Source organism: Haemaphysalis longicornis, unplaced genomic scaffold, assembly GCF_048455015.1.
Source record: "Haemaphysalis longicornis isolate Haplotype H1 unplaced genomic scaffold, Haemaphysalis longicornis Haplotype H1 scaffold_31, whole genome shotgun sequence".
NCBI lineage: Eukaryota > Metazoa > Arthropoda > Arachnida > Ixodida > Ixodidae > Haemaphysalis > Haemaphysalis longicornis.
Window position 1 is genome coordinate 898,242 of NW_027526340.1, and position 13,222 is coordinate 911,463.

Genomic DNA, 13,222 nt, shown 5'->3' on the forward strand with positions numbered 1-13,222 from the left:
AAATAACGCCGCAAATAAAGTTTAAACAGGCATAAAAAAACAGCGGGTAGGTCGCCGAGTTATGTAAAAAATCAATGCCATTAAAGGTAATAAAGTCTGTAAGAGTTTGTTTTCTGCTGAACTTGGAATTTTTTGGCGATTCACAAACTGAACGCGAAATTAATGACTTTCTATACAGCTTAGGTACGATAGGGAACAAATACATTGACTGGAAGAATCGAGCCAGTTCTCCAGACCAGAGCAATCACAACCCAATACAGCACCAACAACAGCTACAAGAACAGACCCGACAAATAAATTTACAGGATAACAAAAATCCATAAAACTTATTTTTCACTCCAGCGGTGGAAACAAAATGTGCCCCAGAGTACAGTAAAAAAATCCTGGGCCCTCTCCAGTAACGTGACACCTGGGGAGGGGCGAAGAATGCAGTGTATAACTGTTTTCTTGGCGCCTTGCCGTTTTTTTCCACGGAGATGAAACCGTTGGGGCGTATACGTATACAGCTTTGCTGTAAAAGTCTCATTTCTTTGAAGCGCGAAGCGTTCTAGCGCGAGGCATTGGAAAACGAGTGTCCGGGTCTATTTTTATGTATTTATTTATTTAAGGTTTACTGCCAGCCTTTGAAAAAGCCCTTTGGCAGTAAATTCTTCTAGTACGAGTTTTTTCCCATGGATATGAAACGCTCTAGCGCGGGGAGTTGGAAAACAAGTGCCTGGTGTGTTCTTCAAGTACTCGTTACGTTCTAGCGAGATGCGTTGGAAAACGAGAGTCCCGGTGTTTTGGTACCGCAACTAAATGAAACAATGACGACGACAGGAGACGCCGGCAGTCCGAGCCCCTAAGGGGCTTTGCCCCTAAAATATTAGGTAAGGGCGTCCTGGAAAGAAGTACTCCAAGGGGTAAGGTGACATTTTAGAACGTGAATTTAGCAAATGCCGCTGTTCCTATACTCGGGAACATTTTCTGCGGAATCGAGTGCTCTTCCTTAGACCAAGGGGCACAAGGTTTTCATGTGCTTTCCGTCAACGGTTAGCTCTAGGCGGTACTGACGGCGAGCACAACCTAATTAGTGAAAGCTGGCCTGCCAGGTGTTGGCTACAAATCGTTTCTCGCCGTTCTGAGGTCTGTTTGTCAGCCGTTAGAGTTTGTCAACACAACGCACGGAGAAGCACCTGGCCAGCAGAGTCCTCGAAACGAGGTTCTCATCCGGAATGGATGTTGTGAACCGGTTTCGTGACGATGCCATCCGCAGTGATACGTGTTGTTGTCACTTCGCGTAACGCACTGGCAGATTGATGATGTATGGTAGAGCCTTAGCACATGCCGTACGCGGCGTCAACCATCGTTCTCGCAGAGGGCGAATGTGATATAACGTGTCTTTCGTCGATCCTGGCCATGTCAGGGCACCCGCCTTCGTTGAACGAGAGGGGGCCATTCACTGGGACCCCGGGAACGTATGAGCTTTTGGCGGAGCTCATCCGGTGGTGTCAAGGTCGGGTACCACACGGCGCTTGTTTACGATGCGTAGACGTGTAGAAATGAGTAGCGACGCCTGATCCGTATGATTGACGCGACTGCCTTCATTGAGTTCACTGACATTTCAGATTCGGCGCAATTTGTGTTCCGCAGGGTGAACCGAAGTCAACGTATTGTCGGCAGTGCCACCTCGTGCAATCATAAATAAACTGGCTGTTGTTTGTCGTGTGAAACGGAGAGGAAAATGTTTGCCTATATTTGTGAATGTTTGGACTTATCTTTGCACCGGTCGTAACTGCGTAAACGCAACTAAACGAAATGAGATAGTCGCAGTTTTAGTGAATAAGCAGGTTTCGAATATGCTTTCTTCGAAGCCTAATTTTCACCACAAGCGTTGAAAGCCTAGAACTAAACAGAAAACACAACAGCTAACGGCTTAGTTGAAAACCAGGACCAGCCTTCGTACAGAGGTTTGGATACTCACCCATACGGATGCCGTCTTGGTGTAATGGGTGATCCATCACTCAGCATATCGAAGGAATATCTGCGTGATACAAGGGAATGGGACTTTATTTCTGGCTTAAAAAATTACCTTTTGGGGGGCTAGCATTGTTAATGTAGTTCGAAACAGTTTTCAAAGGCAGTACTATTTCTCTGCTGTTATATTCAAGAGACAAGGAACAACCTTGCTTCCCAATAAATGGCAATGGCAATAAATGGCAATAAATGGCAACAGATGGCAATGAACGAACAGACAATGAACAAAATTGCGAACTAACTTCAACTTATGAGTGGGAGAAATGAGAAGTAGTTTGGCGGTGCTAAGGTTTTTTTTTTTTTTTTGTCGTCGAGAAAGTAAAATAAAAGCATGGGCGGAGAGAATCGCTCCCCCCCTCTCCGAACAAAATAAATAAATAACGCATTGCAGTACCTCAATGCACACTTATTCCTAATTTAAACGGATAAAATAGCACAAATTTCAGCTATAACACTGAATGTTTAAATTGTAGTAGTGGCAGCGGCCTGTGGAGAGCGCTGTAATAGAAGACCACTAATTCCTTTAAGCCACCCGTTATAAGTGTCGCCACTCAGTGAAATAAAAAAAAAACATCGCCATGCTATGGCGTAAATACTGCCGCGAAACTACCAACTTTAAAAGGCTCCATCTGAATGAGTTTGCTTACACATGATGTCTCTTTGACCTCTGTACAAGTTAATATTATTCGTGCGATCAAAAATATAACAGAAACAACGTAGGTGTGCAGGAAATGTAAACTCCCAGGAGAAAAAAATGGGGAGCATGCTTATGTCTCAAGCAGCGTAAATTAGAATCTAGTCCAGCAAACGGAAATACACACAGCATAAACGTCCCGTATGTGGTTGTAGAGCCAAGATACAGGGACTTAACAAGCAAAATACCATGAACTAGGAAAAGTCTGTTTATTATACTGCCGTAAAAGATGGCAAGGGAAAGAATACACAAACTGAAGGAATGAGCTAAAAACAGCCCAGTGAACAAGGTTGGAATAGAATGGTAAAATCTAAATATAATGCTGCCACAGTGGGATAGCAAATAAAATGAAAGAAAGAGAAAGGGCTAAAGACTTGACATGTGACTAGTCAGTATACTGGCCTCCGCGCCTTTCAAAAATTAATGCTACTGGACATAAAAAATTTCGATGCGAAGATGCGCCCCTCCTATTTAGCTCCTATACTTAATCTCCTATACTTTAGCTCCTATACTATAGTTTAGCTCCTATACTTCCTATATAGTTTTTTTAAATAGAGGATGGAAATATGCAGGGGGTACTCACCGTGGTCCCGACCTTCCATTCACTTGGCACGTGTCCACTCGTTTGCGAGGAGGATCGGCTGTCATGGACGAGAAAGAGGTAAAGCGACAGACCGATACTGCATTGAACATACAGTGCTATCGATACAATCTTATTTATTCCTAAGGAGAGTACCTTTTATCCTCCTAATGCGCGACAGACGCTTTGCGTAACCAGGCAAGCAGTATTTACTGACCATACTTATTGTACTAAAATACTTTTACTATGCATAAACAATTGCATATCGAGTGAAATGAAGTTATTTACTGTACGATGCGCCGTCACAAGCACGAATACGCATACGCTGAGCAGCGGTAGAGAGTCGGGCGACATATATATCAGTGTTTAGGAAGGTGCGCTAACAGCTCTAAAAGCCGGTGGGAAAGACATGAACAGAGTGAATGCAGACTCGCCACATTTTCTTTTTAAATACAGGCTAGGTTTTTGTCAGAGTGAAGTCGAACAAAATGGTATACCATGCGTAAAAGAAAACCACTTCCTGTCGCACACTGGCAGGTTGAGTTGACATGCACAGAAGTGTGAGTATTTGTAATGTGAAAAGCCTGGGAAATGTCGCGTGCGGTCGCGAAAGCAAAGCATCGGTGCCATCAAAACAGGCGGGTTTACAACACACCGATTGGAAAAAAATAAGCGTAACTTCAGTTTTTCTGTTTGCTTTATGGCTTCGCCTGATGCGCGTGTTTACACAACAACCTTTCCACACTTTTCCCGCACGAGAACGACGCGCAATAAAGTAAGCTACTTCCACAATTCCCCTCAGCAGTACGATCAACATTAAGGGCTGCCCAAATGGCGTTCTTGATGCGCGTAAAATCGCAGTAACAGCCTTGGTGGGCCCAAAAATGTATTTGGCTAAATACGGCTCACTATACAAGAGTCCCTATGACACTATGGTCCTGCACCGTATCTATACTGTCGCAGAAGCTTGAAAGCAATGATGTCGTAAACGAGTCAGTTCTTAGTGAGCTACTTCCTACTGCAATAGCAGAAAGTGGCAATCGATGTTTACGTGTAGCAGGATAATTTGCGGCGCTACAGAAATTTAAGTTCCGAGGTCGTAGTCCCTTCTTTGCGTTTATAAGTGACCCTCCAGACGGTCCAGTAATGGCGTACGGCAGCGGCGTACGTAGAAGGAACCTGCTGTCATTGTGCTGTTTTATTGACGAGACTCATCTTCTTTAACTGTATGCAGTGAGTTGTGCGTTGAATATGAAATATTATAGTGAATTGCGCCCTTATGTATTGCCAGTAGAAAGCTTGTCTATAGCACGGCTTGTGCACTTTCAGCCTTTTCCTGTCTCACCCGAGGAGGGTTTGAATAAAACTATTGCGGCGTTCTAAAGCCTTAGCCCCCCCCCCCCCTTTTTATTTTCTTCTCCTACATGTTTGTAATGAGTATGTTTCGGCAGCTTTCATATGTAAGTAGTTGAAGTTGAAATCGCTGTTATTGACAGGCGATTTACCGACTGTACAACAAGCGGTATCTTTCTGTAACAGTGGACCTGTTCAAGCTTGAGCTTGGTCTGGTGGCGTCAGCAAGAACTATGCCAAGAAGAAAAAACTGCCCCGCGTGTAAACGGTGCACCACCGAAGATAAAGTATCATAACAGTGAAGCCGGCTTTCGCGCCCGCTCGAATGTGAGCATAAGAGGCATAAGCATATGCGCACCCCCTACCATCTTACCCCTACCCTACCCCTACACCCCTACCCCTACCATATGCGCACCCCTACCACCCCTATACCATCTTAAAGGTGATGGTCTTTCTTGGGCTACTAAAACGCAAACAAATTGGCGCAGCTTGCACTATTGGTGCAAGGCTGAAGAAACAGCGGAGCTGGGGCCTATCCCCCCTGGGATCCGCTGTCAGTGGAATGGACCGACCGGAACGGCGTTGTAAAATCCGGCTAAACTTGGCCTCACCCCTCAACGCTTAGCCTAGCCTAGCAAGAACATCGCACAACCTAACAAAACTAAGCAAAGCCTAGCAAAACCTGCCAAACCTTAGCAAAACCAGAAAAAGCTAGGTCGAACCCCTCTCTCCCCCACTTTCTCCACTGTTCGTCTAGCCTTGCACCACTATTGCAAGCTGTGCCTTTTTTTTTTTTTTTTGCGAACGCACTTAAGAGCCCCTTCCCTCCGGGGCCCCCATACTTCCGCTAATAAACGAGTTTAGGAGTATTATGCACGTTGGCATGTAATGCATACTTCATAAGCTAACCACTTGTTTTCCCTTGTAACAAGAAAGAAGGCAGAAGCCAAGAGGTACGTGGGGGATTGGCCAGTTTAAACTTCGGGGAAACAGACATGCTACCCGCGTTCTGCAAACAGAAACTTCTTCTGGCAACGGTACCATCGAGAGCATTGTAGAAGGGTCAGAGTTGAGTAGGGGACTTAAGGGTAGGTTTAGAATTTCAGGCTGCGCTCGCAACTTTTTGGTAAAATAGCCGTAGTATGCGAAAGCGAAACGTCTCAGGGGCCATTGAGAAAAATCATCTGCCACGAGACAGGATGGTCGTAACTCCTTGCTTACGGGCTCTCGCTCAGTTCTTACAGAATCCTTATTCCCAGACGCAGCTAAAGCGCCACAACTGTGGCACAAAAAGATAACTTTATTTACAAATCACGCATTCTTCTTACTTCCAGTGATGTATTTGCATGCGTGTTGCGTCCGTAACAAGACGTGATAGCATGGGAACCATAGCTAACAGCGGGCTTTAGTTGTGCGGCTTGTACGCTTAATACGTTTAAATTAAGGGGAGATTTCTCGCGGAACAATCCTGGGTGTTCTATTAACAAAAAACAGAAAACGGAAAACGTCGGTCGCGTTGCTGAAGCTACATTGTAGGCGTAGGAGGTGCTTTGTGTGTAAAGAGGAAGAAACTGGCCGACGACTTACGTCGATTCTCCTTACCCGATTCAGACCGATTGCGTATGATAATCTCGGTCTCATCTTCGTACGATGGTTTTCGTCGTTTTCGATCGAGCAGCAAGAAGTAGATCACCTTCTCCGTATTATGCCTGCAAATGACGACACAAGGAACGAGATAAGCAGGTGTACCAGAAGAAGGCCCCACTATACGTTTAGCGCGATAGCAATCAAGGAAAAAAAGTTCGTAGCCATCGCAGACAACTTGCAATAGGTCGTAATTTACAGCAATGACTGCACAGTAACGGGTCGGCGGACATGGCACTTGACTCGAAACGGATCTCTCGCCGCATTATGCTATGTTCAGGCTACCGACTTAACAGCCGTATCGTGCGCTATGGGCGTAAAACAACGCTGTTTCACGCAGTTCGGTTGGCTGAGACGTGAAATGACGTCATTATTTAAAGGTATTACAGCTGTTGCGACGACAGTCTGAACCGGCCGGGTCCAGACTGTCGTCGCAACTGTCGTAATATCTTTAAATAATGAAGTCATTTCACGTCTCAGCCAACCGAACTGCGTGAAACACCGTTATTTTACGTCCACAGCGCACGATACGGCTGTTGCGTCGGTAGCCTGAACCTATCCTTTCACTAAAGTTGTTTATGTAGCGCGCGAGTTAATTCGCCACTACCCAAGTTACCCAAAGTTTGTCGCACGTAAGAACATACGGGATCTTACCATACATTTCCCCATTATCACAAGTACATCATACGTATGAAGCCAATAAAAAGAAGGCATTCGCGTTTGTTTTATATATTTATCTTTAGTAGGTTAGTTAATAAGAGCTACCGTTTTAGACATCAATAGAGTCAAAATCAAAGCGTGTGCGCGCCTGTGTGTGTCTTCCTTGTAGATGACTATTGTACCCGCAAGGTAAATAAAGTTTGCTCATACCTTTCACCTAAACTTTGTGCCCCCTCTATTTCGTGGGCTCAAAAACTTGGATGGACATCCAACTTCAAAGAGTCAAATGGCTCAAGATTTTTTGCATAATGAATTTTTCGCAACGTAATCACGGGTGATGTTTGACCCAGAAACGGGCTTCAGGGAACAATGTTTAGATTGCGCGTTTTTTTTTTTTTTTTTTTTTGTAATCGGTCGCTGATCTGTGACAAACGAACACGAAGAGAAATACAAAGAGGCAATGACAACCGCCTATACCAGGGTGTCGGCAACCAGCGGCCCGCGGGGAAGTATTATGCGGCTGCCTGCCCGACGTCAGAACCCAACAACCATTGTCACTTTCTATCTGAAGGGTGTCATGGCAAATTTTAATCTCCAATTCGGTTAGACAGGAACAACGCAAGATCGCTTCCAGTTAGCAGTGACACACTTACCAGATAACGTCTTTACTTCCGTCCTTTGCACCGGTCAAAAAACTCTAGCATACCTTCCTAAGAAAGTTTAGAGAAGCGCGAATGCTTTCCCACTTCAAAACTGCGTCAAGAGTGCGGCAAAACCTTCCCTGAAGGGGTGTCCAATAGACTGCCGAAACTTCAAAGACCTCCATCGCAAACGCAGAACGATCGCATGCGACAATTTCTCGCGTGCGAAGTAGCGCATCTATGAACAACATAAATGTATACCGATACGATGGTTTATGACATAAAGGTATACTGGTGTATACTCCTTCATAATCAATGCGTGTGTTGCCTAGTCTATAACCATTCCCTTCTCGCGATTTTTAAGTAAACATTTTGACACGGTGGAAGCCAGGTTTCAAGCACGCGCCGTGTGTCCACAGATCCTGTAAAATATTTTCGGCCGACCAACCGGTCTATGGGAAAATGCGTTTGTTTTTTTACGGAACGCCATCGGCCTACTAAGGAAGCTTTCGCTTTTAAAAAGCCCCCTTCCTTCCACCACGATTTGCCATCCAGCCCTTGCCGTGTCGGCTTCATGAAACTCGGCCCTCCAACACAGAAGGTTGCCGACCCCTGGCCTCTACCATGCCTTCCGGCAAAGCACCACTGCCGTTCTGGGGAGAAACACGATCTGAACAGAAGCAGCCACACTTATACACTTGGAAAAGGCGCCAAAGCAGCTATCCATGATGTGTAATTACAAACACCCACTTTAAGCACCGATGCGCGGGGACAGAAGAATCGCTACGACCACAATTGTGGGTGGCAATATCGGCTGTTAATTAAATGCTGTTAAATACTGGAGCCAGTATTTTAGCGAAGCGAAAAGTATGTACACTTCCGTGGCTTCTGAGATCACAAAGGGGCTAAAATTTTCTGCGTGTTCTCCCGTCTGGGCTGGACTCTATTTGTGGCTTCGCCGTACCAGGACTTACCGTTGGCTGTTTGTTTGCGGCGTCATTATAACAGTGAAGATAAAGTCACAGTGGCAAGCGCAGAGACAGCGTGCTTCCTAAGGGGCGCCAGGACTGAACATCTTACTGCGTAAAGTTTGCTGCTTTCTTCGCATTATTTCATACGCCGGAATCTTCGGACAATGAATAGGCGATAAACAGACATGAAATATTCCCATGGACCGGATGCCGCAGACCTTATTGTTTGACGTGAATTAAAGTTACGGCGTGCGATAAAAAGTACCTGTGCTTTCAAGGGTTATGCAACATTGACAACTTACGTTGTGCAGAGAAGTTCCTTGACTAGTTTTTCTTTATCCTTAAAACAACCTAAAGAAGTCATGTTGGACAGCACGTCCGGGTCGATGTCGTCCACGCAGGGAATGATGTGTGTCTGTAAGAGAGAGGGAGAACGAGGAAAGAAATTGGTTCCTTGCGCACATGCAGCTGAAGCCACGGAGCACTCATAGTAACTGCACATCAATAACCTGAGAGCAAGTATCAGCCAAAAGAACTCCGACATTAACAAGATAAAAGAATGTGCGGGTCTATAAAATATACACTGAAGGGTCACCTCTTACAACCCGTTGCATTAACTGTACATTTAGGGCTGCATCTTATTGAACCAATAATTTACATTTTGAAAACTGGATAATACCCTGAGTGTACCAAGCGTATCCCCACGAGTGCCTACTGTACTCTTTTAAAGAATGTACGTTGTAAAAGACTAAATTAACTGCACATTGTATTTTTCTCACTTAAGTAAAGCAACTATTATCTGTTCTACTAAAAACACCCCGACTTTCTCTTAGCCAGTTACGCACTACGTAGATGATTTCAAAGCACTAAACAAGCTATTTCAGTCAATGGTTACGGGTAGACCACGGTATTTTGATCAGTGAACACGGTATCAGCACCGCAGAGTTAGTCGGCGCTGACTATCTCTGCCGACTAACTCTGTTGTGCTGATACCACATTAGGCGACGAATTTACAAAATGGTGCAAGATAGGCTGTTAACATGGTAGGTTGGGAGGACGAGGTTACCGTATGCCGTTAGCAGCCACCTTGTATTTTGGTACTCCTGCTTAAATCTTTTCAAAAGGAAAATACTAGAACTTATGCTGTGCCACTAAGCGGTTTAATATTTACACAAAATTTAGTCTTAAAAGGGCGATGAAGGCAAGGAATAAATTTGTTCAGAAATGGAGCTCGGTAGCTCCCTCAGCTCCATTCCAGCCACAAAGACTAAAAAAAAAGAAATATTGAAAAACGTTCAAGTTTTACGCAACAGTTATGTAATATGGTCAGGTATGACGTAATATGGGCCAGCATTAAAATTAGAGTTATCAGCGTGTTAAGTGAACGTTAGTATTCAAGTGCTACGATCAAACGGAACCAGAGGCACCACTACAATCGCCCAGTCACGTTTCTTGGCGGTTGCTTAGGTCGGCCACCAATGCGCCAATCGCACAAACAAGCAACTCAGACGTCATAGAGTCTTCGCTGAAAACAGCTGGAGACTCGCCACCTCTTCATCTGTTTTCTTTAATATCTCCTTTATTTGTTTGAAGTTCGCGATCGAATTGGTTTTATTTTTATCGGGACACAGTAGCGTTTTTAATAAACCAAAGTTGTGTTTCTTATATTTCCCCTTTAGAGGTCGCCAGAGGGCTGCCGGTTCGAAGAAAAAAGTTGAAGTAGGGTCACTTTATTTCCGGAAGCGAATTCGGCTGCCGTATGGCTCGCCAGTAAGGCAAGAAACCTATTCACGCGGCGTTCGACAAGCACATGTGGAAGTACCGCCTAGGGACCTTCACACATAAGCTTTCTGTTGGCACAGCAGAAGCCTGAAGTCATTTCGTGAAGGTAAGTGCGTATCGACGCGTATCCCAGTGCGTATCGTGCTATTTATGTAACCTGTGAAAACCCACCACTCACGCATGCATTAAGGGCCGCTCATAACAGCTCTTGGTCCAGAACTTGGATGAGGGAATAAATAACGCATTTAAGACAATCTACCCAGTAAATCTATTGAAAGCAACGAAATGGCTATAGAGACACAGTTTTTGATCAGTTTAAAACGTTTTTTTTTTTCAATTAACAATTTTGGCGGCTTTGTGTATGGACGGGCACTACAGCTTATTATGTGATTGCTACTAGCGACAGACTGCGGCGAATACAACGTTCTCGGTTTTGTAGTGGCGAAAGTACTTCCTTCTGGTTAGATATTAGCAAAACAAGCAGGCAGTTTTGCAACCACATGTGCCATTCCACTTTCTTGTACTCGTAAACTGTAACCAACTGTAGCAGACAATTTTATCCCAGATTTATTTTACGTGAACTGTCCGCGTATTTTTGGATTTGTATGCTGATTTTATTAAACGCAAGGTTACTAAAAACACTGCGATTTACTACTCTACAATACGAAAATGCCGCAAAATGTTGTGCGAGCACATGCACGTGGGGACAATAATCGCTTTACCCTCCTTTACATTGCTGTCATTTCGCCCTATCTCAAAATTATTTACCGGATGATAAAGCATGTTTAAATATTTGGTACCATTATTCACAGGTGGAATCTGACCTCCGTGTTTCTTGCATTTACTAGCTTTGTATTTTCTCAGTTTATACAGTAAAATGATGTTGTGCTGCGTGTTTGGTTGTTACTTTGTTATGTTCGACGCTATTAATCGAAACTAAAGCTGACGAGCATTCGCGCACACAGTCCAGGAACGTCACGTGAGCAGCGCCCTGCCGGACCATACGTCGGTTAGGCTTCTCCTTAGCTGTTCACGGCACTAACAATGTTCCAATTCATTACACACCTAAAAGATACAAAAGGAATGGTTAGGTATGAAGCTAAATGATAAAGTAGGAACGTCTACCTGCACAACTTCCTTCATGGGCAGCTCCAACTCCAATTCTGTCTTGCTTCCGCTGAAAGAAATGGAAGAGAGCCCAAATGAACACCCGAGTAATAATGCAGCGTTTATTGCTAGGTGTGAAAACTGACCAAGTACCCTATACGATAATTACAACAGCTTGCTAGATATTACTTTTTTCGCTCTTTCCTGTCGTACACACGCAGCCACGGGTAAGATTTTCTAGCTAAAGGGTGCAGGCGTGCGGGTGAAGGCGTGCTGGGTATCATGCGCGTGTTTCTACCAATGGAGTGACAACAATATGGTTGCATAGTACATTTCCCCCCACATGCATGGTTTTTATTCGTAAGCTGTGGGCTTTTGGCCAAGCTGTTCATGGCCATTTTCCAGGGCCTTTATGTATGCACCACCATCCGCTATCTGCCCATGGTGTTCCAACGACCTTATTGCCTGTGGCCTTCCCAGGAGGTCAACCCCACATGCTTTTATCGGCCTTCGTTAACACTCCGCCCCCCCACCCCCCGGAGGTCTCCTACATACTCTCAGCCCACTCTCCTCCATTACCTCGTTACGGTCATAGCAGCGTCCGCCTTCCTTGCGCTGACTGGGCCTCAACGCTGCACTGACACCCGTGGGCAGCAACTATTTTTTACATGATCCACTCGATGATCGCATGCTCTTCCTTTGACGACATGCGAAAACACCTACTGAGCTTTTTCTGGTGTACATTTTGATCTCTGCCACGCTGTGATTACTTCCTTTGAGGTCAGGTATAGGTAAATCGCAGAAAGTTGATGGTTTGCTCTAGGCGCAAATACTTACGCAGTCACCCAAGCATGCTTCGTCACATCCGCCAGCTGCGTCCAAAGGTTAGCGGTTCGGAAAAGAAACAAGCTTACACCTTAGAAATGTAGGCATGCCGCATGGTCAACTTAAACATCGATAAGCATGTTCCAAACATTGTAAGCAATGAAAAAGAGAGAAAACGAGCGCCGAGGAAAGACACTCAGCATTGGGCCACGAACATGCGATTCTCCTACGATTCTCTCTTGACGCGCTCTTGACTTGTTACACTCGAAATGCACTGCCACGAAGGTATGTGATTTTACACACTTCATGTTACTATTTCAGAGTGTTTTAATTTGCCGAGAAATTTAGTGGCTGTATAAAAATGCAATTCATTCGTGGAAAACTAAAACGTTACCCTTTTGTCTTAAATATTATTTTCTGCCCCTAATGCCCAGCGATTGGGATCCTCAGATGACACTTTAAAACCTATTTTTCTTCCTTTTTTGGGACGGTGTTTCCATGACATAAAGTATATATCTCAGACTACTTCTGTGGTTTGCATTCAGAGTCAGGTACTAGGAGGAAGGGTTGGTGTACTGTTAACACTGGACTGCTTCCAGGGATATTTGCCATGAATTTTTATGCCTGAACATGCGCAGCAGAATTCAAAGGCTCGCCTGTCTTTAGCTCAATATTGTACGCGGTTCGGCCTATGCAAGTACACTATTAAAATTCCAGCCTTTTTGCACGAACCGCACTCGTACACGGGATTGACTCATGAGAACAATAATATGGGTTTAGTTGAACGTATATGTCATATTTTGACATTTGTCTACGCGCAGTTGTTTCCAGCCAGGCTTTAAAACTTACCACATTTATGTTCTTGTTCTAAAGTATTATCACCTTCCACTCTAGGCCACTGCTTGTGAAGCCATGCAGGGAATTTCGCAACACACTGCGCGAAGTGTAC

At 44.6% G+C, this 13,222-nt stretch overlaps 1 protein-coding gene across 2 annotated transcripts in view; it reads right to left on the reverse strand.

Moving 5' to 3' along the window:
• LOC144177799 (serine/threonine-protein kinase BRSK2-like) overlaps positions 1–13,222 on the reverse strand; it is a 117,587-nt gene that overhangs the window by 19,413 nt on the left and 84,952 nt on the right. Inside the window, exons 8-13 of one of the 2 annotated variants that reach the window (XM_077705371.1) lie at positions 12,286–12,320; positions 11,467–11,518; positions 8,862–8,974; positions 6,246–6,352; positions 3,294–3,351; positions 1,964–2,023 (exon numbers count right to left, since the gene is read on the reverse strand). In XM_077705371.1, the coding sequence (XP_077561497.1) occupies positions 1,964–2,023; positions 3,294–3,351; positions 6,246–6,352; positions 8,862–8,974; positions 11,467–11,518; positions 12,286–12,320 (425 nt within the window). Of the gene's footprint in view, positions 1–1,963; positions 2,024–3,293; positions 3,352–6,230; positions 6,353–8,861; positions 8,975–11,466; positions 11,519–12,285; positions 12,321–13,222 lie in introns of both variants that reach the window. The other variant, XM_077705370.1, reaches the window with a different exon arrangement.